At 43.9% G+C, this 26,958-nt stretch overlaps 2 protein-coding genes and 1 pseudogene across 9 annotated transcripts in view; 1 reads left to right on the top strand and 2 right to left on the bottom strand.

Moving 5' to 3' along the window:
- MYO1E (myosin IE) overlaps nt 1-2,841 on the top strand; it is a 190,610-nt gene extending 187,769 nt beyond the window's left edge. For both annotated transcript variants that reach the window (XM_025883701.2, XM_073877089.1), the window contains one exon: nt 1,754-2,841. In XM_025883701.2, the coding sequence (XP_025739486.1) occupies nt 1,754-1,830 (77 nt within the window). In that variant the 3' untranslated portion in view covers nt 1,831-2,841. The remainder of the gene's footprint in view (nt 1-1,753) is intronic.
- LOC112832848 (ATP synthase peripheral stalk subunit d, mitochondrial pseudogene) overlaps nt 1-26,958 on the bottom strand; it is a 407,341-nt pseudogene that overhangs the window by 81,149 nt on the left and 299,234 nt on the right.
- The window catches only part of CCNB2 (cyclin B2), a 30,093-nt gene that overhangs the window by 2,562 nt on the left and 573 nt on the right, over nt 1-26,958 (bottom strand). Inside the window, exons 2-11 of one of the 7 annotated variants that reach the window (XR_012373640.1) lie at nt 25,098-25,226; nt 24,886-24,996; nt 16,242-16,394; nt 15,980-16,138; nt 14,639-14,875; nt 13,754-13,894; nt 9,460-9,570; nt 4,992-7,792; nt 4,466-4,582; nt 3,172-3,462 (exon numbers count right to left, since the gene is read on the bottom strand). Coding sequence is in view for 1 of the 7 variants with exons in the window: in XM_025884588.2 (XP_025740373.1) it covers nt 8,264-8,374; nt 9,460-9,570; nt 13,754-13,894; nt 14,639-14,875; nt 15,980-16,138; nt 16,242-16,394; nt 24,886-24,996; nt 25,098-25,226 (1,152 nt within the window). In the remaining 6 variants the exon portion in view is untranslated. Of the gene's footprint in view, nt 1-3,171; nt 7,793-8,096; nt 8,375-9,459; nt 9,571-13,753; nt 13,895-14,638; nt 14,876-15,979; nt 16,139-16,241; nt 16,395-24,885; nt 24,997-25,097; nt 25,227-26,958 lie in introns of those variants that run through there. The other 6 variants (XR_012373639.1, XR_012373641.1, XR_012373642.1 and 3 more) reach the window with 6 other exon arrangements.

The raw sequence follows: 26,958 nt of genomic DNA, 5'->3' as shown, positions 1-26,958 counted from the left end.
AAACATACGGTTCTCTGCACGTATGTATATATTCACATATTCATATGTGGTCTCCTTAAAGTGTTGAATTTTAAGTGAGTATTGCTTTCTTTTCATTTCTCAATATTTCAGATTTTTCTAGAAAGAACACGTATTTTGGGTTGAATCAAAACAGTTACATATTTGTGTAAAATGTAGAGTCCTAGAAGTTCTCAGAAAACGCTATAAATTTTCGCTGTAATTGGTGCAGTGCATTGTGAGTACAGGAATACATCTAGATAAATGAGACAGAATCCAGAAAGAGACCCGTGTGTGTACAGGTGTTTAATATAGGATAAATGTGGCCTTTGAAATCAGGGGAAAGGAGAGACAATGACTTTCCATTTTGAAAAGAAAATAAAGTTAGGGCTCTACCTCATACCCAAAACAAATATCAGATGAATTAGAGATCTAAAATATGTAAATGAATTATCATGATCTGAGCCACCCAGGCACTCCGCTTTGGTACTTTTAAAAGCACACGGAAGAGTATTACCTATTGTAACAATGAATTATGTTGTCTTACAGAATAAAAGGTCTATGTTCTTTGAGCCAGGAATCTCTCCTATAGAGCTACTTGCATGCAGATGTAAAGATACTGGTATGGACATTTATTCCATCAGTAGTGGAAAAAGTGGGAACAAACGTCCATCACCGAGTAAATGGTTCTATAAATCTTGGTATACAATACAGCTGTTTAAAAATGAGATGCAGACGTGGAAAGACAATATCTGTTAAGTATTGAAAAGCAAGCAGCAGAATAGTAAGATAGAGTGGCCCGTTTCTGTTTAAAATGAGTGTGGGGTTATAATCACAGAAGAGGGTCTGGAAGAATGTAGACCACATGCTTTTTCCTGGTGGAGGGCCCGGGATTAAGGTGGGAGGTGTGGTAGATCGGGTTCTTCCAGGAACATTCTGCGCTGGAGGAAGGAGTGGGGAAGGTGCAGGGGGGAGTAGCCCTGTGTGAGGAAGACTGGGGAGGGCTGGGGGCCATCTCACCGCCCCCAGCCGGCCTCCCGCGGCTCAGCTGCTGGTCCAGAGTAAAGACTGCTGGGTGAGGCTGGTGTGCCTGGGCCCCTCGGGGAGCAGCCAGCCTCATCTCAGAGGCCGGGCAAAGCCTCACGTGGGAGCAGCAGGGACCCTGAGTGGTCTGTGTCTGCTGTGGGAGAGGGTTTACTTTTTACAACAAACGCGCTCATTTAAAAGAAAGGGGGCATGTGGGTGGCTCAGTCGGTTAAGCGTCTGCCTTCGGCTCAGCTCACGGTCCCAACGTCCTGGGATCGAGCTGCACGTCGGGCTCCCCACTCAGTGGAGAGTCTGCTTCTCCCTCTCCCTCCGCTGCTCGCTTTCTCCCACTCAAATAAATAAAATCTTTTTAAAAATTAACAAAAGAGGGTGCCTGGGTGGCTCAGTTGGTTAAGCGACTGCCTTCGGCTCAGGTCATGATCCTGGAGTCCCGGGATCGAGTCCCACATCGGGCTCCCTGCTCGGCAGGGAGTCTGCTTCTCCCTCTGACCCGCTTCCCTCTCGTGCTCTCTGTCTCTCATTCTCTCCTTCTCAAATAAATAAATAAAATCTTTAAAAAAAAAAATTAAAAGAAAATAAGGACAAAGAACACAGATGGAGGGAGCCAAACCACCTGTGCCCACGTGATGCACCCGTAGGAGCAGGGTGTGTTTGGCCCAGGCAGGACCGCCTCGCTCACCGTCACTCTCGCCATCTCTGTCTCCTGCAGATCCTTCTGGCTGGTGGACGGGTCGACTACGAGGCAAGCAGGGCTTGTTCCCCAACAACTATGTGACCAAGATCTGAGGCGCACAGAGACTCTGACTCACGGGTGAAGGAGCTCTAGACAGGGAAGGGGATGTTTGGGGTTCTCCTTCTGATCCATAGCGAGCAACTGCTTCCTCCTTTAAGGCCTGGAGTTTTTCTGGCACCTTCCCCATGGAGGACACTGAAATGCTGGGTTGGGGACAGGGTGTATCACTCCATAAATGATCCTAAAAGGCAGCCCTATTCATAGGAGCCCAGGAGGGCAAAACCACCACCCACTAAGATTTATTTATTGTATTTAAACCTGGTGAGAGGACAGGCGAGGTCCACTCAGACCTTGTTGGCTGTATCAAAACAGCACCCCGCTCGCTCACCAGGCCCAGGGATTGGCTGTAGGCGGCCGCTGACAAGTGCCTTTAGTCAAAGAGCACATTTCTTTCAACCCTCTTTACCTGATACACACATTCGTCTCTGCCACTTTCCCTCAGGGAGGACCTGCCCTCTACAGGTTGGGCTTGGCATGAGCGGGCACTTGCCATGCAGATGCCAAGGGCCAGCATGGCCTGCGGAGCCCACAGGGGCAGAGGGGTGCTGGTTTACGCTTCGCCAGGACCATCAGGCTGCCGGGCTGGGCCGGGGCTGGGGGCTGGGCTGGGGGCCTTGCTTTCTCTGGGTCTTCAGTTGGAATGTGGCTGGCCCATGTTGGTTTTGTGTTTAATGCTGTACCTATTACAAGAAGGATCTCTTTTTTCAAGCTGTACATTTATAAAAACAGATCATATACTGTATATATAAAAATCTTAAGATGGTAGAAACATGTATGAATGTACTAAGTAGTATTCCACTGTACTTATTCGTAAGGTAGGTTTTATTACAAATCTCCCACCAGGTACTTACAAATGTGCACTACTCCTTTTCAACTATAGAATCAGTGTTACTGCTTTCTAGCCCAGCCCCTGCAAATCCTCCTCAACCCTTGCCCTGTAGGTAATTTTCCTCTGTCCCGTCCCTCCCCCTACCTCCTAAATAAATAAAGGAATCAGTGAACCACCTGTTCTTTTGTGACATTTGTTATAGGTTGAATTGTGTCTCCCTACCCCCTCAAAAAAAAGATATGTTAAAGCCCTAAACCCCAGTACCCCACGGTATGACCTTATTTAGAAATAGAGGGTCTTTCTTTACAGAGATAATCAAGTTAAAATGAAGTCATTAGGGTGGGCCCCAGTCCAATATAACTGGTGTCCAGGTAAAAAGGGGACACTTGGACACAGATGGACACAGAGAGGGGAGAGGACGTGAAGGGACCGCCGTCTACAGCCACAGAGAGGGGCCTGGTACAGATGTGCCTCCCTTACAGCCCTCAGGAGGAACCAACCTTACCCACACGCAGCAGATCTTGAACTTCTAGGTTCCACAGTTGGAAGACCGTCCGTTTCTGTCAGTAAGCCACCCAGTCGGTGGCACTTTGTGAAGGCGAGCCTAGCAGGCCAGTGCGGTGGTTATTGCAGTAATAGTGAAAAGTCGGAAACGATGGAATGTCTGTCAATGAGGCAGTGGTTCTCGGGGGAGACGGTCAGTTCTCTGCCTCTCCTTCTGGTTGCCTCGGCCTTTCTGAAGCTATTGGGAAAGTAGGGTTTGACCAGCACACACCTTTTTGTCATTCCAAGTTTCCTGAGTCCAGGGGAAAAATTACCAGGGGTTACATATAAGGAAAAAAAAATGTATCTGAACTTAGAACAAAGTAAACCACTTAATTCTGTGTTCAAGAACAGAACAATAACAAATAATGTTTAAAGTATAGTTTGGTTCCAGGACGCCTGGGTGGCTCAGTTGGTTGAGCAGCCAACTCTTGATTTCAGTTCAGATCATGATCTCAGGATCTTAAAAAAAAAAAAATTGGGGGTCAAGTGACAGGACAGCCTGAATTAACTATAAGTTATTTTGAAAAGGCCTATCTTGAGGATAAATGTTAACTCAAGCTTTGGAGGAACTAAGGTGACCTTGTGCAGTGGAAGGAATCCCTTGCGAAATTCCTTAAATAAAAATATATTCAAAAAAAGGATGAGGTTGTGCCACTTGAGACAACATGGACAGGCTGAAAAGACAAACACCATACGATTCCATTCGTAAGTAAGAATCTAGGGGAACAAAACCAAAAAACAGAATCAGACCTATAAATACAGAGAAATGGGGGGGGGGGGCGGGGGTAGGGTAGGGAGATGGGCGAAATGGGCAAGGGGGAGTGGGAGATCCAGGCTTCCAGCCATAGAATGAATAAGTCCTGGGAATAAAAGGCACAGCGTTAGGAATGCGGTCAATGACATTGTAATAGTGAGGTCATGAGAGATGGCAGCTACACTTGTGAACACCGCACAATGTATGAACTTGTCAGATCCCTAAGTTGTACACCTGAACCTACTACAGCATTGTGTGTCAGCTACACTCAAAAATTATTGGCTTTACATAATTTTCCTAATGTTATGCATTAAAAAATGGGATCAATCTTGGCTGCTTTTAATTTAATGATGGGCCTTTAAAACTGGTGTGTAACTGGGACCCCTCAGGCTCTAGGTGACAACACAGGAACAGAGTCTAACATCCACACGAGCAGCGGGAACAGCCCGGCTCGTGGGGGTCACAGAGCAAGCCCCAGCCCTGCACCCACGTGCCTTACCTAGTGCCAGGCTCGAGGAGGTCCTCAACGTTGCTTAAACAGGGGAGTAAATTCATTGAAGTCATGATCCTAGGTTTCTCTGGGCTCCGCATCTAGCCAGGACGGCCATTTTGTTCCCTGTTAGGTCAAGAGTAACTTCACCTGGGAGACTGTATGTAAAGAGGCTCAAGGGGCCACCCCTGCCTTCTAGAACACACCATCCTGTTTGGGATGATGGTGTGCTTGTGCACATACACCACACATGTTCAGCAGCAGAAAACGCAGTACAAGGATGTGAGAGATCCCTTCAACCAGAGGTTTAAAGTAACCAAGCATGCCGAGCAGGCTTGAACGTTCCCTCGGACAGAGATGTTCAACGAGTAGCAGACCAGCAGTTCTCAAACCCTTTGGCCTCAGAACCCCTTTACACTCCAATATTATTGAAAACCTCAGAGAGTTCTGCTTTTGTCCGTACAGCTTATTGGTATTTACTATATTAGAAATTCAAACAAAATTTTTGAAAACACCAAAAACACAGTCTACTAACCGCCAGAGTGAGGACATCATCACATGTCATGTAGCTTCTGGAAGATTCCACCACACATTAAGGACAGACAAGAATGAGAAAAAGCAATATCCTAGTCTTAACATGAAAATAGTTTTGACCTCGTGGGCTTCTTCAAGGAGTCTCGAGGATCCCCAGGCCACATTTTGAGAACCACCAGAGGGGCTAAGTGCTAATGAACAGGGGGTGCAGCTGGCTCTCTGAAAACATCATGTGAAAGGGCCATCTCTTCCCCAAGGCTTTGGGAAGCGAGACTAATGCCCATGGAGAGGGCAAAGGGTGAGGCCTTATAACCTGTTCTGCCAACAGGCGTGCAAACCATGCACACGTATTGTCCCAGCCCATCTGATCAAACGTGACTCACCACCATTACCAAGTCCAGCCCTATGAAGGTAGAAAGGGGATGAGAAGCAGTTTCTTTTTTAAAGAACATTCATTACAACGTGCACACACCATGTCCACTCACAGTCTACTAGCTGGAACTTAGTCACGTGGCCTCAACTGCCAGGGAAGCTGGGAGTCTCTTGCTGGGGACAGCAAGTCTCAGCACAGAGAGCAGTTTATCCAGGGCACCAGCGAGAGATCTTCCTCCTCCTTCCAGGCAGAGAAGTCCACAAGAACAAGCGCGAGACAACACGGCTGTGTGCCCACGTAACTGACGACCTCCACTGGCGCTCCATGGAGCAGGGCTTGTACAGAATCCGGACTCCCTGCAAACTCCGCAGCCCTCCCCGGCGTGCAGCTGGGCAGACGAGACTGGCCCTGCCTCTACTGGCCGCTTTTACAGTGCTTTCAGCGGCAGGTGGAGGCAGCGTCCGGGTTCAGGAGCACCATGTGCCCAGGATGCATCTTCCGGGGAGAACCTACTGCTTTCCCTGGTACCCTTCACTTTTATGGTCAAAGAGTGGGAGCCACTCTGCTACGTCGCTCGCTCCCTTTGCTGCCTCACTTTGGGTTTCTCCCAAGGCCTCGCTGGCCTTCACAGCTGCTCCTGAATTAGCTTATTTTACTCTTACCAGCTGCTGGACGCCTTTCCCTCCTACAGTACTGTACCTGCCCCTCCGACAGGCATGGCCTCGTCTAAAACCACTCGCAAGAAGGCTCAGTACAGTTCACTCCCTTGCCCAGGTCACATAGCTCGTAAGGAGAGGAACCATCATTTGACCCCTGATCTGACCCCCAAGGCCTGTGCTTTTCATCTCTGTCTTCAATCCAGCTAATATCAAGGAGTTTGATAGTCTAATTGTCAACCTTTCCACCTCCAATTATACTTTTCTCAAAGAACAAGAACCAAAGAAATAAAAATCAAGAACCAAAATAAAAAAAAGAAAAACTCACAAATAAGACTCCACAGCTTTAAATTTGCAAACTCATTTGACGGGCAAGGGCGGTATCTAACATATCTTTGAATGCCCAGAGTCCATCTCTTTCCAAGACCATCAACTTCCTTAAAATAACAGCCACTAACATTCGAGCACATCCAGACACGGCGCTAAGGGCTTGCCATACCTTTCTCAGTACTCCAACACTATGAGGGAGATGCTCGGACCCCCACTCTCCCCCACAGACATGGGCACGGAGATCCCACAGCTGCTAACGAGACTTCAACCCGTGCAATCCAGCTTCAGGATCTGTGCTCTTCAAATACTATGGTTACATCATCTCATTTTCTAATTTCAGTGTTTTTACAATATTATGATTTCTACTTTTACAGCTTATTGCACATTTATAACACTAATTTAGCTTTGGGTGCCTGCTGTGGCACATAAGGAAGTATCTGAAAGGTCTTTTTTTTTTATGAGATTCTGGAAGTATGAATTTCCTGAATGAGGCTATTTAATATTTAACTAAGCAAAATATATAACAAGGAAGCTATAAAACGTCTTCAGAATATTCCTACAAAACCCATCCTTTCTTGATGAGAAGCTGGAGCTCAAGCATCCCTGGGCAATAACTTGGCTTTTCAGAGCCAGGAAAGATCCCTGCATGGTCTCACTTCATTGCTATTCACGTGTGACCCAAGTCAGTCTAAGGCTGCCATGGGAACAAGTCTCGTTCAAGCAGGGACACTCAGAAGCTTTACACCAGGACTTCAACATACACAGCTTCCAGGTTCCCTGTGCTTGAGCGCTTAGCACCTACAGACTTCTGTAGGCGGCCCTGACCTGCCTAGGGAGAGATGGGGAGCGAGCCCTAGCTGGAGCCAGCCAGGCTCTCCTCCCAGGCCAGTCACAAGCCACAGCTGCGTCCCAGAACCAGCACCCGCAGACCTCGCTGCCCCACACAAGGCAGCTTTACCACACTCTCGACTGGGGGAAGAAAGGAATTTACTGCAAAGCTTCTCAGAGCCTGTAGGAATCTTAAAGTGAGTTGCAGTGCTTCCCAAATGTATTTGGCTCCTTTCTCGCCAAAAGCAATTAACATGTGTTGAACTAATAGTTTGGGAAGTTGTTGCTATAAGGCACTCATTTATTTTATGGTGGTGTTTTGTTTTGTTTTTTTTAAGTTAGTGGTTGGAGACCGAGAATGCATTCCCCCTTAGAAAATAATGTTAAATGTGATCAACTGCCCACCAAAAAATAATAATAAATAGTAACCTACGAGGTGGCTGAAATAGGAAAATGCATTCCAACCTTCAACTCTAACAAGGTGTCGCAGGCCCATTTTCGTTTTCCAGCGGTGGTCCTTTAGGACTGACATTCCTGGTCCCACCATGCCTTTGAGACACAGACACATTGTGAGGGTTGCTTCTGGTGGCCCTCACCCCAGTGGACCAGGCGTTCCTGTGTGGGAATGAGAAGATAGTTGAGTAGGTTCTAGAAAGAGAACTGTCATGGTTATCCTCCCATTTTCAATTTTCATAATGAGTCAATCTTTGTATATTCCAGAAGTTTAGGAATGGGTTAGCAATCACTGAAGCCAAGTTCTAGTTTGCTCCATTTGAGAAAATGGTAGGAAGGTCTCTCCCAAAGCCACAAAGGCAATAATTTACATGCTACTCATAACAGCTCAAAAAGAAATTAGTCAAACCAAGCTTCTACTGACCTTGTTCAGTATAGATTGCATAAAAAAAAACACACAGGATACTTTAAGAAAAATTAATAGCTTTATTTTTCCTCAATATACATTTTAGAAAATAGGCCTAAGGAAAGGTTTCACGAAATAGACCAGAGGACTATATACAAAGTGAAGAGCTCCAGATCAGCGAGACCAAGTGCACGGTTGGAGCATTCTTCCCCGAGGGCCACAGCAGCCTAGGACCGTCCCATCAGAGGGGAGGCAAGCTCTTGGACGGCTTTTGAGTTCAGCTGAGGAATTGTGCTGATCTTCAGGAGTTTGCTGCTTGCATACTTATTCTTGATGGCCTGCAGAAGTCATCTGTGATTAAGCACACATCAGGACCCCCCCCCCTTCTACTTCACTCCTGGTCTAACTCACAAGTATTTAGGGGCCAGACCCATAATCTCCAATTGGTGTGATGATGGCGATTCACTGAAGCCAGCAAGCGCCCTGAGGTCATAATGTGCGACACCTGACAATTTCCTTCCATGCCCAGCACCAGATAAAACCCAGCTGGTAGCACTGGTGAGGGGTAAGAAATGATGTCAAGGTCCAAGGAGTGGGCTCTCTCTCCTATGCTGCCAGAAGGGTGGGCTGTGGGAGCCGTGTTTATCAGACCTAAGTGCCACCAGGCCATAACAGGTCTGCCAGGACAGGCAGCAACAATGGCAATAAAAGCCAAGTGGCAACCAGTGCTTAGCAGACCCCAGACAATACCCTCACACTTCCACAGTGCGCTAAATTACGCGGAAGCTACATGCAAGGAAGCAAAGCAGATTGTCAGGACACTTGGCACAAATGCCTTGCTCTTTGTCACCAGATCCTTGGTGATATTCGGTGTCACACAAGCACGGGATAGTGCCCCATCTGCTCTGCCTCCACCTCTCAGGTGGGCCACACGGAGACAGACACCAGGCCCCCAGAAAGCTTTCTGAATGGGCTTCTTGCCCCTCCTTCTTCACCAGGCCTGCATTCGGGGGCCTCTTGGCCATTGTCCCAGAAGATCCTGGACAGAGGCCCCGAGTCCCCAAGCCTTCCACAGGGCCATTTAAGGGGTTCCAGACGACACAGTGAGCACCTGCCCTGACTGCCTGCGTGCCCTCCCCAGGACGCTGGGACGAGTGTGGGTAGAGGCATGGAATGGCTGTCTGGCTGACTACACTGGGCCTGGACACGGTTAGCCTAGCTACCTTGTTTTAAAGAGAATCTGCTTGTGGGGTATATCCGTATGCTCCATCCCCTGCTGTACGAGAAAAGAGTTTGTGCTACAACAGACTCTCACAAATGTCAGTATTACATTTCCATGAAAATGCAAACGCACACACATATGCATACCCTCACTCACAAAACCCATATTCTAATGCTTTTCAGTGTAGGAAGGAGTACTTACGATGAATTTTGTTAAGTTTTCGTTAACTTTCACTACATTTTTGGCCATGTGCTGCATGACTTCCAATACTTCATTTTCTGTGTATCCAGTATAATACTGCTGCTTTAAGTTCTGGAACGCAATGCAAAGAGAAGGGGCAAGATAAAGCCTCCGCTTCTTTAGAAGAGCATATCTGACGCACGTTGACATCGCTTACCACTTACGTAAAAGCTATAAAACGATGTTCTTACCTTCTGAAAATTCAACAACAGCCCTAAACACTATCGTGGTCCCAGCAAAGCAGCCAGTAAATGCAAGATGACTTTGGCTCTGAGCAAGACTAAATCAAGACGCTGTGCAGCTTCAGCTAAATCAAGTGTCAAAGGTCCCGTATTATTAATTTTTAAAGAAGGTTGCACAGGTATGGAAGGTACTCCAAGTAACAAAGCTTTCACACTAACCTCTCTCACCACACTGGAAGGGGATGGAAAGCGGGACAGAGTAAAAACAAAACCCAACAAAGGAAAGTCCCCTTCACAGGACTGGCAGAGACCGAGGACTAGCACATCTCACATGTACCCCCGACCCAGGCAAAGCCCTACTGGGCAGCGGCTGGTGGGGAGCTCGAGAGCCCAGACACCCATATTGTCAGTCAGGGAAAGAGGTTCAGAATTAAGAGATAAACTGGGCCGCAGGCAGCAAGCTAATCTATGAAATCCAGGATCCTCTTGTTGGGCCCTGTGTAGTTAAGCACTGGAGAACAGAGAATAGAGAACCCTCTACCCCCGACCTTCTGACCTAGCCTCCCAGAGAACAAAAATCGAGCAACAGGACAGCTGTTGATTGATAATAAGACCTATCATGTGTGAAGATATGTAACCTGACTTTATTTCAGTTCTGTGATAAAATTCTAAAGGCTAAAATACATCTGTCTCATATGCACAATATGATTGGGAAAATAAATCACAATTTAATTTTAGTCCTAGAATAGTTTAAAGAAAAAAAGTATGAAGCAAGAGTAATCCTGAAATAACACACAACTACTGGCCTTTTGAAATCAATTCCCAGAAACCAGGGAGACCTGCAGTTAATAGGTTTAGAGCCCAAGGAAGGCAGGTCTAAGAGTAAAGTACTTTAGTTAAAATGAGCCCCTGGCATCAGGACCATGTATCATTCATGTATCAGCAGCCTTGTTGCCTCAAGCTTTTAATTTCAAAAAATTTCAAATCTACAGAAAAACTGAAATATTATAATGAACATCTGTATATCCTTTGTGTAAATTCATCTATTATTAACATTTTGCCACTTTCCCTCTCATGGTGTCTGCAACTAACTCAATTTCAAATGGTTCAGCAAAAATTCTATATGTATGTATTCACACACAATTTTTGAACCACTTGAAAATGAGTTGCAGACGCCATGACACATCACATCTAAATTTTCAAAAACATCCCTAAGAAGTATTTTCCCATCTAGCCGCAAACCATTATCACAGAAAACATATCAACATCTCCACACTATCATCTAGTACATAGTCTATATTCAAATATCTCCCATTGTTCCAAAAATATCTTGTACAGATTTTTCTTTTAGATCCAGGTCCAATCAAGGTACCTGCCGTGTATCTGGTCTTTAATTTTTTTTAATTTAAAAACGACTCCTATTTTCTTGGCTTTAAATGACAACTTGTTTGAAGGATCCAGGCCAGTTACTTTTAGAACGTCCCACATTTTAAATCTGAGTGTTTCCTGATGATTGGATTCGTGTCAAACATTTTGGGCAAGAATTTCATATAGGCGGGTGCCTGGGTGGCTCAGTTGGTTAAGCGACTGCCTTCGGCTCAGGTCATGATCCTGGAGTCCCAGGATCGAGTCCCACATTGGGCTCCCTGCTCAGCAGGGAGTCTGCTTCTCCCTCTGACCCTCTTCCCTCTCGTGCTCTCTATCTCTCATTCTCTCTCTCAAATAAATAAATAAAATCTTAAAAAAAAGAAAAAAAAAGAATTCCATATAGGCAATCATGTATACGTCCTACTGCACCAGAAGACACGTCAAGTCAGGTAGTACTGCCACTGGTGATGCCAAGGTTGACCACCAGGTTAAGGTGGTAACTGCCAGACCTCTCTAGCACAAAGGTACAGTTTTTCTTCAGAATTACTACAGATCTGTGGGGTCATATTCTGAGACCATGTGAATCTTGTTCTCCAAAACAATTTCACCTAATGATATAAGCATCAGTAGATTCTCGCTTGAATCAGTTATTACATCAGGAGTTACAATTTGATTTCTAACTCTACCATTCTTTCTGCCTTAATTAGCTGGTATTTTACTGATTTAAAAAAAAAAAGAGCCCCCCTTCCATTCTTTCGTGTCATCATAAATGCATGGATTTTTAAAAACTGCGTTACAATCTATTACTGTCATTATTCTTTTTTAAAGCTCAGATTTAGTCAGAACCCTTTCAAGCCAGTTCCTATGTCCTTTTGACATAGATCTTTGAGAATGTGCTCAGTATCTATTACAAATTGACCTAGGCTCACCTTATACTTGCTCTGCCAAGGCCCAGATCTCAGTTGTTTCTCAAAGGAGACCTAGTTCTTAGTGGGTAATGGCATTTAGTATCCAAGATGTAGGCACTGGGTGTGTTCATTGCTACAGGATTATCATTGTTTCCAGGCCCTCTCGTTCTTAATTTACTGACATTTTGAAAACAGATTTAATGTTACAGGTGTTTTCCTTTTTTTTTTTTGTTTTTTTTAAAGATTTTATTTATTTATTTGACAAAGAGAGACAGCGAGAGAGGGAACACAAGCAGGGGGAGTGGGAGAGGGAGAAGCAGGCTTCCTGCCGAGTGGGGAGCCCCATGCAGGGCTCGATCCCAGGACCCTGGGATCATGACCTGAGCCGAAGGCAGATGCTCAACGACTGAGCCACCCAGGTGCCCCTCCTTTTGTTTTTAATTGTTAACAATATATTATCTCTCTTTTTATAGTGAAAATTTTAGTTTTTGGTAACACGAATGTTTGTTTTATCCTATAATATTCATAAAAATAGTCTCGCAATTATAATAACAGAACACTACTAACAATAAAGCTCCTAAGTAAACTTGAAGTCTGTTACCTCTTTTGGTCCTTTGTTTTGTCTAGCTGCATACCAGTAAGGATGCACAGTCCAAATACTGCCTTCAAAAGTTATTTGAATTAATTCTTCCCTCTGTGTTGTTACCATTTTGATATATAGTGACATTGTTGTTTCTGCTTAATTCCATTTAGGGACTCTCATATTGTTCAATATATGAACACTCATACTGTTCAAAAGCCAAAAAAGTTAACGTTATACTGTACACAGTTGATAAAAAGTTACAACCAGAAGTCCTGTTCCCATCCTCAGCCTTCTACCCTGCTCCCACCCAACCCCACAGGTATCATTTTCATTAGTTTCTGGTTTACGAAAGTTTTTTTTTTATGAAAGTAGTTTTTGAAAAATTAGAAAATACATAAGCACACATATACACACTCTCTTATTCTCCTTCTTTCTCATAGAAGATGTCAAATGTATACACTTGGGTAGAGGAAGAGTTCTGCCATGGTGCCCTGACAATCTCACACGTATCTACGCAGGGCCACCCAGGCAAAAGCCTAAACCACAGCTTACCTGTCTTGGCAAAATGCTTTGTGATCCTCCTGGCACACGAGAGGATAGGGGTGTGGGAGGAGTGCTCGCATTCCCTTCTGAATCTCCCCTGAGAGGCTATCATGAGACTTGTTTCTTAACACCTGGTTTGTGATGAGGCTTTTGTTCTGTTGCTCTTGGGGTACATCTACAGACTATAAAACTGCTTAGCGGCAGTCTAGAATTAGCTCGTCCACAAAACGGTATCCCACGACTCACACTGCAGTCATCTGGTCCCTTTTGTTTCGGTTGTTGTCCTTTTTTGGTGTGTGAGATTGCCGGCAGCTTTGGCTACTTGTGTGAATGTAAAAGTGGCTCCTTTTACCTTTAGTAGCGAAATCGGTCAGGCCTTGGACTTGCTTTGTCTTAGATGCTTGATGACTTGCTTGTTTCACTTAAGCAAAGATCCCAGAAATCTTAGCATACCAGTTGCCGGCAGCCTGGCTCAGGCCTCACAACTCTAGAGCACACTTGGTGCCATGCTGTGTGGTTGCCTCATCTCTGCCTGAAGCATCCCAAGCAGTCTTCTTTTAGGTCTCTGGATTTTAACCATTGCCTCGAGGATAGTGTGGTGCAAATGCTAAGGCCTTTCATAACAAGGGGGCCGAAAATATAACCTAATTTCTTCTTAACCCAACACTTACCCATTTTCCTTGGCCCAGAACCTTCTGGGACAGGCAGGATGCAGCTGCTGCCACTTTTGAAGGGTGATAATGCACCATGTCATAGTCAATGAGAGTCAGCTCCATCAGATATTTGGCTAAAGTGTGCTGTTCCACATCGACCTATGAAAGAACAGCCAGGGACAAGAAGAAGCACGGCTACTATTACCCTCTTGCAAAATCCTGGGCAAAGGCCTAGGAGCTCAAAGCCACTTGACTCACCGGTCTGCCCAGCAACTACCCTGTTCCACAGTATGGTACAAACACAGAGCATGAGGTCTTTTCTCTTAAGAACTGATGAGATATTGGGGTGCCTGGGTGGCTCAGTCGTTAAGTGTCTGCCTTCGGCTCAGGTCATGATCCCAGGGTCCTGGGATCGAGCCCCGCATCGGGCTCCCTGCTCGGCGGGAAGCCTGCTTCTCCCTCTCCCACTCCCCCTGCTTGTGTTCCCTCTCTCGCTGTGTCTCTCTCTGTCAGATAAATAAAATTAAAAAAAAAAAAAAAAAGAACTGATGAGATAAGCATTAGGACCTATTGAAAAGATGTGTCCTATAAATGCCCATATTTTCCTTTAATTGGATCGTTTCCAGGATAAGACAACAAACAGCAAAATCAAGTCTCGTATAGAACCGGAGGCACTTGGGCGCCTGGGTGGCTCAGCTGGTTAAGCGACTGCCTTCGGCTCAGGTCATGATCCTGGAGTCCCGGGATCGAGTCCCGCATCGGGCTCCCTGCTCGGCAGGGAGTCTGCTTCTCCCTCTGACCCTCTTCCCTCTCGTGCTATCTCTCATTCTCCCTCTCAAATAAATAAATAAAATCTTTAAAAAAGAAAACAAAGATCTAAAAAAAAGAACCGGAAGCACTTACCTCCCCGGCTTTTGATGCCCGCCTTAAGAAATGTAGTGGCAAAGGTCGACCCAACTCAAATTTTAGTTCCTTCAAAATCAGTGTTTCCATCTCTCGGATTTGGGAACTGGTATAAGCATTGTCTGTGATGTAAACGAAGTCTTCAATATTTGGAGAAAACATCTCCTCATATTTGGAAGCCAAGAGCAGAGCTGTAATCCCAACCAGCTGAAGCTTCTTACGAGAAACCGGCTGAACCTAATTGAAGAACAATCTCAGTTCAGGATGTAAGTGTTTACCTTCAGCTCAGGTCATGATCCCAGGGTCCTGGGATCGAGCCCCGCATCGGGCTCCCTGCTCCGCGGGAAGCCTGCTTCTCCCTCTCCCACTCCCCCTGCTTGTATTCCCTCTCTCGCTGTGTCTCTGTCAAATAGATTTTTAAGAATCTTAAAAAAATAAAAAAATAAAATAAAAGACTGCTTTCCTTGCTTCAACTCTCATTATTGAAAATCTACCTAAAATATAACTGCTCTCCTACCCAGTGAGGAATGTATAATGCAAACCACTGAATCTATGCTTTCTTAGGATTCTGCATTATCTCAGGGTCATTATTATAATAATCACCATTATTACTGTACTGTTGAGGCAGAATTTGTACCTGAGGTGTATCATAAATGTTGACTGGAAATAAATAAATCCCAATCTGCAGGGCTCCTGGCTGGTGTATCACACACGAGTGCTTTCTGTCTGGCGTTTCTTCTAAGTGGTCAGCATTCTGTGTCACCAGGCGATAACTATTTCCATGACCACTCTGCCTCTCAGCTCAATCTCTTACCTTCCTCTGCTTCAGACTTCCCATTCTCAGTACACTGCCCACACATACCCCCGACCCCTTTCTTAACAATTCTGCCTCCTCTCTTTTCTACACAGATTCACGCCACAGCTGGCTGGAAACTGCCAAGTTCTCTAGCCAGACTCCTCATTTTTCAGACAAGGAAACCATTACCAAACTACGAGCCACTGGGAAATCATGGAAGCAGGTCTGGAAAACCAGCACCCGCAGGCACCACAGGCTTCGGGCTGACTTTCAGACCTCCTGCTGGTATGTTTGCTTGGAGGAACAACTGGCCATGCAGTGCCAAGCCCCTGCCCCCCCCCCCCCCAGCACTTTTCGGCAGGCTGACCTAGCAGAAACGCCCAGCAGCAGTCAGCATCACCAGAGGTGGGATACACCTGGCTACTTCTCCCTCTAGCCACTCAAGTTCCTTGGTTTCTCACCAAGTGGCTTTTGATCTTTTCTTCAGGTATCACCCTTTGGTGTTGCAGAATGCCATTACAGTGAGCCCCTGAAGCCACGCTCACCTGTAAAAATCGGTCCATGATGGCGACGCACATATACAGAGTCTCCTGAAGCAGCCTAAACTTGGAGTGGACTTGCACCAGCCAGTCCACCAGGATGGCACGCATGCGTCCGTTTATCTCTCTTCCATCTAAGAAGTGTGGATTTATGGATTGCAGAACCTGTTGGCAGAATTCAAAGTTTTAAAAGCTGACCTCATTTCCATCCCAGCTGTACGGTAAATGCTGCATTGCTTGCACAACCAAAACACAAAGGCCCACTCACCTCAAGCTGCCGTAGATACTGGTAGATATCCTTAACGTAGTCGCTGCAGAGCTGAGGGTTCTCCCAGTCCTCATGATCAATGTCCTCGATTTTGCAGAGCAAGGCATCAGAGAAAGCTTGGCAGAGATTCTCTTCCTTCATGGAGATATCCTCCTGTGGGGGGGAAGGACCCTCCATGAACGAATTAACGTGCATGCATCACTACCTTGGCAGTAGCCTGAATTGTTAATCAGAGCCAAATAAGAGCAGAGTCAACTGGTTTAAAAGTATCATATGCATTTTTAAAATATGTGAAAGCCAAAACAAATTTCAGAGTAAGGTGAATAATTCAAGATGTAGTAGATGAAGTTTTTAGAGATATACTCCTCTGTCTAAAATTCTCTAATTTCGGGACGCCTGGGTGGCTCAGTCGGTTAAGCGGCTGCCTTCGGCTCAGGTCATGATCCCGGGGTCCTGGGATCGAGCCCTGCATCAGGCTCCCTGCTCAGTGGAGAGCCTCCTTCTCCCTCTCCCTCTGCCTGCCTCTCTGCCTACTTGTGCTCTCTATCTCTCTGTCAAATAAATAAATAAAATCTTTAAAAAATAAAATAAAATTCTCTAATTTCACTCCAAGGGAAAACCTGAGTCTTCACGATGGCCTGGGGGCTTGCATGATCAGGTTTTGCCCTCTTCCTCTGCTGACCCATCTATTTCTCTCCCCTTGGTTTGCCTCATGGCAGCCTCCCTCACTGCAAGCCGGCTCCCTCTTCCCACAATGCTCTTGCTCTTGTCCCTGCACCCCCATGGGCAATTCTCTCATCTTCAAGTTTTGTTTAAATGTTACCTTCCCAATTAGGTCTATCCTGACCCCTGTTTTAAATTACCATCTGTCCCCTATTCCCCCCTCTCCACACGCATCATTTCTCTTACTGTGTTTTTCCCCCATAGAACGTGTGACCTTGTAACATACTGTGGAGTTTACTTATATATGATGTATATTATTTTCTGTCTACCCCTGCTAGACTGTCAGCTCTGCAGAGCTTATGGAGCTAGCAGAGGTAGAAAATATTTATAAATACATTTATAAATAAATAATACATTTATTTAAACTGATTTTGTCCCCTACAGCATCTCAAATGTCTACATCATCCCTGACACATAGTAGGTGCTCAGTAAATATTTATTGAGTGAAAGAAACTTAAACACCTGGGTGCAGAAACTCTTAGAGCTGACGGTTCACATCAGCTGTAGCCTCTTCTGTGGGTATACAGATTTCCCCTCATAAACTAATTTATTCTAAATTGAGAAACAGGCAACTAAAAAGCAGAGAAGCACATTCCGGCCTATGAATAAAATAGAAGGAAGCAAAGACCGAGCAAGTACACACCTAGTATTTTCTTATGCTGATTGGGTGACTATAAAAAAAAAAAAATCACACAAATTAAAAATTTATAAAGTAAGTTAAAACAAGTGTTTAGTAATGAAGTGTAAATAACCCATTACTTTTTAAAAGAATAAGAGGTACTTCTCGAAGTAAAACCTAACAAGCCTGCTAGGCTATAAAGACCATGTATTAAAGAAATAAAATACAGAAAGAGAGAAGGCTGTATAATAAACAATTTTAATGGACATTAAAGCTCAGTGATGATAGTTTCCAGGCTTAAGGAAGGATGAAACAACAGCAGGAAAATATATATAGCAGTTCAAAACCCATCCTTCCCTCCTACATCAGTTCTCAAACTGAGCGAGGGCCAGCTAAGCAAGAGTCATGCAGGTATACGGGCCATCTATTCAAGAACTTCCGAACCTCAAGGGACTAGAATGAGTAAGAGCTACTTGGGGCACCAGGGAGAAACCTAGATAAGGTTACCAGAGAGGGTAAGACCTCAAGGAAAATGAGTGGGCAAAAGGTACGCAAGTAGAAAGTCCCGGAGGAAGCCAAGAAACAAAGAAACAAAGTCTGGGAAGTGCACGTTGATTTGGGATGGCAGGAGCTAGTGCATGACGTGTGAGAAGATGGGCTGGAAAGGTGAGTGAGAACCCGGCTAAGGAGTTTACATTTTACCCGAAGGGAAGTGAATCCACTGAAGGAACTGATCAAGAGTGGCAAGAATCAGAGGCGCCTGGCTGGCTCAGGTGGTAGAGCGAGCAACTCTTGATCTCGGGGTTGTGGGTTTGAGCCCCATGTGGGGTGTAGAGATTACTTAAAAATAGAATCTTTTAAAAAAAAAGAGTGACTAGAATCAGATGTACATTTTAATGAGCACATACAGCTAGGTTAAGTTCAAGGATAAGCATCATCAGTGTCCCCGGGAAATGCAGTCAGTACTGGGAAGCCTGGCTTAAGGAGGCAGAGGTTACGGTCATGCGCTATGTGTGCTGCCTCAGCAGCTTGAAATGTTTACCCGTGTCTATTCAGAGGTACCCCTGAGGTTAGCCACATCCCAAAGCTACCAGGAGGAGACATGGATCATTGCTCTGGCCCTTAATTTTAGAATTTCTTAAAAGCATTCTTCTTGGGCTCCAACATAATTTATTATAAAATCCTTCCTAAGATCCCATTGTCTGTGCAGGTAGTAGCCTAAGCCCTTTGGGCCAATCGTGTAATCCTCTGTCCAGTGTCTGTTGCACGCAAAGCTAAAAGTTTTCTCAGCTAGGGGGCGCCTGGGTGGCTCAGTTGGTTAAGCGACTGCCTTGGGCTCAAGTCATGATCCTGGAGTCCCGGGATCGAGTCCCACCCACATCAGGCTCCCTGCTCAGCAGGGAGTCTGCTTCTCCCTCTGACCCTCTTCCCTCTCATGCTCTCTCTCATTCTCTCTCAAATAAATAAATAAAATCTTTAAAAAAAAAAAGTTTTCTCAGCTAGTTAACCATCACAAACTTGTGGATGACAAAAGTGGTCTGAGAATAAAAACCTTCCAATTAGATTAATGAATGAGTTCTGTCAGTTGTCAGAGACAAGTGAAAAGTCATATCAGAAACAATAAATGTGAGGTTTTGCTGCGCTTCAGAAGTTCCAGTTTGGTAAGGAGCAGGGCGGAGTCTGAGCTGAGTTTGGTGAGAGAATGTACGACTATTAATATACAAACATGTAGGTGTCTGTGCAAGTTTTTGGTAACCAGAGTTCCTTTATTTACCAGATTTATAATAAACAATGTCAATTAAGTGCAACAAGAAAGGACTCCCAGAAAAACTGTTGTTTCCAATTAGTTCATGATTTGTAGGAGTTAAGTGTGTACTTGTGCAAACATAGGCACACACAATTATAGAAAGGCAAAATCATTTACTGGAATAGCTTTAGGGAATACAGTGAAATGGAATTTAGAGGGTAAGGAGAGTAGTAAAAATAAACTGACTTTCTATTCTATGTACTTGATATATTTCTGTAGTATTTTGCTTTGTTATGACTAGGTTTCTTGTGTGATTAAAAATAAAAGGCATTCTTTTTAAAAAGAAACGTGAAAAGTTGTGCTTACTTCCCCTTTATACATAGTTTTTGTATTAGGGATAGTTAACTATAAAACATTCTCATGGTTGAATGACTACTGTAGAGGCATTTTTAGGCAACAGGCTTGAGCAGTGGAACTTGGGGCCCACAGCGACCACCGAGCTGAATGCCAACAGGCTCATTAAGCAAACCACCTGGAAAGAGCCATAGGCACAGGTTCCGAAGATTACCAGAAACAGGAAAATTCCATACATTCCCACCCTCCCTCGTCCCACCCTGTACCTGTGGCCCCTCACCACCCCCTTCTGGCAGACAGTCTCTCCGTTGCTGTCCGGCCCACAGCTCCCTGGTCAGTAAACGTCGCTCTCTTTTGTTCTGCCATGGGTAAATCCTTTCACCACACACGCCGCTGGCCCCCACCCAATTGGCACCCCACATTTGGTGGCCCCCCCATCTGGAAAGAGCGTCCCACAACTATCACTGAATTTAGTGTTTAGATCAAATCTGTAAATCTAAAACTTCATCTGAATTTCTAGCTCTGACTGCCAGCACCTCTCCAAAGTGTGCATCTATCTCTGCCACAGCCTATTAGAACGCGTGCTCGGGCATTTCTCCATTTGGCTGGGGGGGTCCTTGAGGACAGAGTCTGTGGCTCATTCACCTGATTTCTCCAGTGCCCAGCAAACCAGGGGGGTTGGAAAAAACTTTCTCCTTCCTTTCGCATACAACTCAGTGTTTGCCAAAGCCTCATTGGTCAGCACAAAAATAAATAAAATAACAACAAAAACACTGTTTCCTCTAAAAATTGCAGGATAATCCGCTTCTGTAAACACCTGTGAATGGCTGAAACCCTTTCAAGTTCTTAGCCAGAGCCCTTTGTGATTCAGCTGCAAACTCTGGTTTTGCAGAGTATAGTAAATGGATTTGGCTGGGAACATCTGCTTTCATGAGCACATGGCTTATAAATTTTCCAGGGCTCACTGTTGCTAGAACCCTGTGCTCAACTGGCATTGCCACATCCCCAGGGACCAGCTATAAAGGAGCAGCAATGACTGCAGATAGAGCAGATGACAAAGTAAAAGCCAGATGGCTGACCAGAGCCAGGCAAGCAGAGGGGCTCATCTGTCAGGAGGAGGAGCTCCCCCTAAACTGGGGACCTAATGATCTCTTCAGTACCACGTTTCTCAGAGAAAAGTGTATTTGAATTGGAAGTAATTATTGTTCATTAATCCCTGATGTCTTCTAAAACCAGCCATACATTTCAGCCACGGAAGTGATACTTATATGAATGGAGCTACAGGTCCATCACTCTTTATCTGAAACACAGTGGCCTCAAATTTGTCAGGAAGCTAAAGGCAAAAGGAGTCACCAAGGAAAGGTGGAGTAATTCAGAAAGAGTGGAGATGCAGAAGTCACAGGAGGAAATTTCTCCTTTGTTTTGTTCATAACATTTTTTGTTGTTTTAATTTGCCTTTTTCCCTTCTTCTCTGATTGGAAATGTAATATGTACCTAAGGTGAAAAAAATCTGAAATTTTTTTATTTTTTTTAAAGATTTTGTTTATTTGACATAGACAGTGAGAGAGGGAACACAAGCAGGGGGAGAGGGAGAAGGAGAAGCAGGCCTCCCACAGAGCAGGGAGCCCGATGCGGAGCTCGATCCCAGGACCCCGGGATCATGACCTGAGCCGAAGGCAGACACCTAAAGACTGAGCCACCCAGGCGCCCCAAAATCTGAAAATTTTAAGGAGGAAAATGAATCTTAAGCCCAACATAATACTGAAAAATAACTACCATCAAATTTTGCATATAAATTTTAGGGGCACCTGGGTGGCTCAGTCGGTTAAGCATCCAACACTTGATTTCAGCTCAGGTCATGATCTCAGGGTCGTGAGATCGAGCTCCGTGATGGACATGGAACCTGCTTAAGATTCTCTCTCCCTCTGCCCCTCTCCCCCTCAAAAAAAAAAAAAAAAAAGAGCACACTTTGCACACATTTAAAAGCAAATCTGGGGCACCTGGGTGGCTCGGTCAGTTAGGCATCCGACTCTTGATTTGGGCTCAGGTTGTGATCTCAGGGTCGTGAGATCAAACTCTGCACTGGATACAGAGCCTGCGAAAGATTCTCTCTCCCTCTCCGTCCGCCCCTCCCACCCTGTCCCAGGCCTCCCCACCCCCCACATGCACACACTCTCTATCTCTGAAAAATAAATAATTAATTTTTTAAAAAAAGGAAATCTGGGGTTGTACTGCATTCTATTGTGTTATAATCTGATTTTTCTACTAATGTAACATACATTTTGACATTTAAATATTCTACCAAAACATGCTATCAATGGTCCATGTATTTTCATTAAATGGATTGAAGTTGCTCCGGTAATTCCACTACTGGGTATCTACCCAAAGAAGACAAAAACACTAATTTGAGAAGATATATACTCCCCTATGTTCACTGCAACATTATTTACACTAGCCAAGATATGGAAGCAACCCAAGCATCCATCCACAGATGAATATAAAGAAGATACGGTATATATACAATGGAATATTACTCGGCCCCTAAAAAAGAATGAAATCTTGCCATTTGCAACAACATGATTTGATCTAGAGGGTTTAATGTTAAGTGAGACAAATACCATATGATTTCACTCATATGCGGATTTTAAGAAACAAAACAAACGAACAAAGGAAAAAAGAAAAGACAGGGGCACCTGCCTGGCTCAGTCAGTCAGAAAAGCATGTGACTCTTGATTTCAGGGTTGTGAGTTTGAGCCCCATGTTGGGTGTAGAGATTTCATACATAAACAAACTTAAAAAAAAAAAAAGGAAAAAAGAGACAAACCAAACCAAACCAAACCACACTGCCTCTTAAATATAGAGAAAAAACTGGTGGTTGTCATAGGGGAGTTGGGTAGAGGGAATGGGTGAACTAGGTGAGCACTGAGTCATGTATAGGGTTGTTGAATCACTATATTGTACACCTGAAACTAATGTAATACTCTATGTTAATTATACTTGAACTTAAACAGATAGATTTAACCAAACTTCTAATATTTCTCTATTACCTAAGAGATATTCATTACAGCACTATTTAAAAATCCTTGGTGTGCCTCTAATAATTTTCTTAGGATAAAAACAGATTTACTGGGTATGAAGAATAACCTTTTGAAAGACACTGCCAAATCGCCTTCCATACATGTGGGAGGAACCACATTCAAACTGTCATCCCTATCAAATGCTGCATAATGGTTAAGAGGTCAAAGATGAAAAGCTGCTTTGGTTTGGCATTTAGGCACTAGAAACCTCCAAGGAAACGCCTATAAAAGCAAGGTCGATCTTCAGGATTTGTTCTGAGCTTTTGTTCTTGATTTGATGCTCTCTGTCCTGCCTTAGGAAAAGCAACATGCTTGCAACCATCACCTGCAAGCAGAAGGCTCCCATGTCTGCCCCTCTCCTTCAGATGCTGCTGGCATATTTCTGAGTGCTTTTCCCCGTGGAGGTTTCTCTGTTACCTCAACAAATCTAAAGCCAAATGAGGTGCCTTCCCCAGAACTACCTCCCTTCCCTGACTTTCCCATTTCTTTAGTAATTTATTGCATAAATCGTTTCTTAAATACTCAAGTGCTTGCTTAAGGCTCTGCAAACAACACAGCCAAAGAATTCCTTCTAAATACAGGACAATGTCCCTGGAACCAGTTGGTACACCCCAAACACATTCCATGTGGTTTCTTAGCACCCTATAGATAGTGGTATGTGAGTGAGTGCTTAGGGGAGATCCAGGCTAGTTCAAGACCCTCGTCAGCTCTTGCATGACAATTGCAATGCCTCCTCATTTATGTCCCTCCCAAGGCCAGCCTACACTGCTTTCATCAATTCCCACCTCCTCAAAACTTCCACAGGTTTCTCACTGCATAATGGGATAAAATCCAAATTCCAAGGCCTTCAAATCCAACTGCAACCTTTTCCCCAACTTTATGTTTTGCTTATTCCCACAAACCTTCTGACCCAGCTTAGATGTGCTGACTCCTTAGCCCAAGGACATTATAGGTCTCTTTCTGCTTTGGTGCCTAGATTCCTGCTGTGCTTTGTTCCCCCAAAAAAGTGTTCTTTCCTATCAGCATCTCTCCATCCTTAAAATTCCCACTGATTCCATGAAGTTTCCCCTGACCACTTCATCCCTTAGTGTTCTCTCCCTCCTGTCGAAACACTTTCTGAAGGATGGTGCTTCCATCTACCCCAGACATTTGAAGCTCAATCATCCATTGTTCAGGGGCATCTGGCATCATTCCCTGGGACTACTAATTTAATTTCAGGTGCATGTGTCCCTTCTGGATAAGTCTCCTCAAGGCAAGATATCTCTTTAACAGCCTTAACACTACTGGCTGGGCATAGTAAGTGCTCAATATATATATTTCTTGAATATACCCAACGTATTATTTTGGAAAATTTTTAAACAAGTTATAGACATGTTATTAATGTATATTAGAGAGAGAAAGAGAGAGAGAGAGAGCACACAAGCGCGGGCGCTGGAAAGAGCAAAGCAGTTATTGTATTCTCAGCACCTACCACAGCGCCTGTCCTATAGTAATGACAGGCCAATGGGTCCATTAGCATTCTAACTCCAACTGAGTTAAGCAGTCACAGAGACCACAATTTATCAACACAGAATTTTGGCATTACCTTGTTCCTACATGATGAGTACGAGTCTCAGAACTGTGAGATTTCACAGCCTTCATGGGCAAGCTCATTCTTATAATGGATTATAAAACTGACCAAATTTCACTTTGAGATCACTAAATTTATTTGACTATCAACGTAATTAACTTTGTTATTCAAGGTCAAAACATTGTAGTAAGTACCATCACTAAAAGGATGTATATGTTCAATTTGTACACAAATTCAAAGTACAGCTCTAGTTACGAATGTTCTTCAAAAGTTGCAGTGATTGGGGCGCCTGAGTGGCTCAGCCGGTTAAGTGTCTGCCTTCAGCTCAGGTCATGATCCCAGGGTCCTGGGATCGAGTCCCGCATCGGGCTCCCTGCTCAGCAGGGAGTCTGCTTCTCCTTCTGCCCCTCTCCCTATTCATTGTTCTCTCTCTCTCTCAAATAAACAAATAAAATCTTAAAAAAAAAAAAAAAGTTGCAGTGATGATAAAGGCACCCTTTCAGTCTAGCCAAAAACCAGCTACTCCGCACGTTTGTAAAGAGAGACCATCCTACCTTTGGAGCCAACATTTCCATCTGTACTGGTTTCACAGAAGCAGTAGGTTTCAGTTGTTTGTTGACATTTGTTTTGGTGGGTTGAACAGGTATTTTGGTGTTCTGAGCTTTCTACAAGGAAAAAGAAACATAAATAGGGCAAGATAGTGTTGCTTCTCAGAGTTACACACAATCAGCCTAGTGTGCACATGGACAGTCCTCATGGCTGTTACCTTAGCTACTTGTGTAGCTCTGGTTGTAACTCTATTTCCAATTTCTTCTAAAACTGCCCGTCTGATTGTCACATGACTCTTAGCTTTAGAATTAACTCCAGTGTCAGCATTCTCCAAATCAGTGGACACCTTAAAAAAAAAGAGAGAGAGAGAGATAGAGTTAATGATGAATTGAGACAACATATAATACTTTGCTAATGTCAGATATCCAAACACAGAATTTGGAAAAGGTAAATATGCAGAGATCTATTTGTGAGAGGGAAAAGATACATTTTTTTAGGAAGACTAAAAATGCTATTTGTGATTGATCATGTCACTTGAAATTAGGCAAATCACTTATCCACCATTTCTGTAAAATAAATAATCCCAATAAGAGGTTTCAAGATAAGTGATTATTTCTTATATAGCACCCAATTGTTAAAGATCCCTGTATACTAAATTAATCTATTTAAAAATCTTTCTTTAGAGTAGCTTGGTTAAGAGTCCTACTCTTGATTTCAGCTCAGGTCATGCTCTCAGGGTTGTGAGATCCAGCCCCCCACCTCGGGCTCTGCACTGGGCATGAAGCCTGCTTAAGATTCTCTCTCTCTCTCTCCCTCTGCTCCTCCCCAACCACATGTGCAAGCTCTCGCTATAATAAAAATTTTAGGAAGATTAGTAACAAGTACAATTAAAACATTTAAAAAGCCATAATAGGTCCAGATGTTTAAAACCTAAACTAGCTTTGATTCTCATGCCATTCTACAAATAAGAAGTGCTCCTATAGACATGATCTTCAGAGATACTACCTTTTAAAATGAGGTTGCCATAGCACGGACTCTCTTATGTTAAAGATACTTAGAAAGGAAATTGTTTTCACAGGTAAAATAGTTTTACTCTCAAATTCAGAGAAAGTTGAAATGGTATGGAATAAAAAATCATTAGTTGACCTTAACCTACTTTTGACAGAATGTGCTTAGAAACAAAACTTGCTAGAAAAAGCAATTCATACAAAAAAGTTTATTTTATTGTAGAGGTGATAAACATTTCGTGAGGAAAAAAAAAAAAGAATGTACGATCCCTGAGAATTGTGAGTCCTAATCTTAAAAAATCTCCCAAGAGGGGGTTTGAATGGATCTACAAGGATAGACAGAGGGGGCAGGGGAAAACTCAAGCCTTCCCCGAATAGAAAGAATTTGACAATGAAAGAACTTTATGGGACAGATTAGACAAAAATTTCTTGTCAGTTCAACTTAGATCCACAAAAGGATAGGAATTAAATACCGAATGTATTCAACTTATTAGGATTCTCAAAAGCACACTGTTCAAATTTTTCCAGCAGTAATTGCCAATTTTAAAAAGTGTTTGAAATTTTAATGCTTATGGGTCAAAGCCTGGTTATCTAAGTTTAAATCCATCTGGAGGGGAAAACTGACAGCTTTTAACTAGGCTTATAGTCAGGAGGATGGAACTCAGGTGTGTCAGGGCCCTGCATTTTCCAGCAAAGGAAAAGTAGACCCAGATACAATTCAAGACCACAGAAAAAAAACATTCAAAACACCATTACCACTCCCATTTTTGCAAAGATGAAACAAATGAATCTGGACCCTTTCCTCTGTTTGCATATGTCCCAAATTATATGCAAAATCTTTATTAAACTTGATTAAAGAAATTAATTTTTTAAAGTGATAAACGCATAGGTTAGTGAACTTAACCTGGAAGACTTGGAGCGCAGAAATAAATAGGAAACTTCACACAAAATGAAATGTGAAAAATCCGAAAAACAGCCATGACTGTTGCCTGATCAAACATTGAAGACAGCTGACCACCTAGTTTCTTCCAGTCCTTCTCCCCATCCCCCATCCCTTAGCTGGCAAGGAGT

The sequence above is a fragment of the Callorhinus ursinus genome, unplaced genomic scaffold (genome assembly GCF_003265705.2).
Source record: "Callorhinus ursinus isolate GAN/ISIS: 27379988/994484 unplaced genomic scaffold, GSC_fseal_2.0 scaffold25, whole genome shotgun sequence".
NCBI lineage: Eukaryota > Metazoa > Chordata > Mammalia > Carnivora > Otariidae > Callorhinus > Callorhinus ursinus.
Note: the sequence above shows the minus strand (reverse complement) of the source record. Positions and strands in the feature narration are given on the sequence as shown.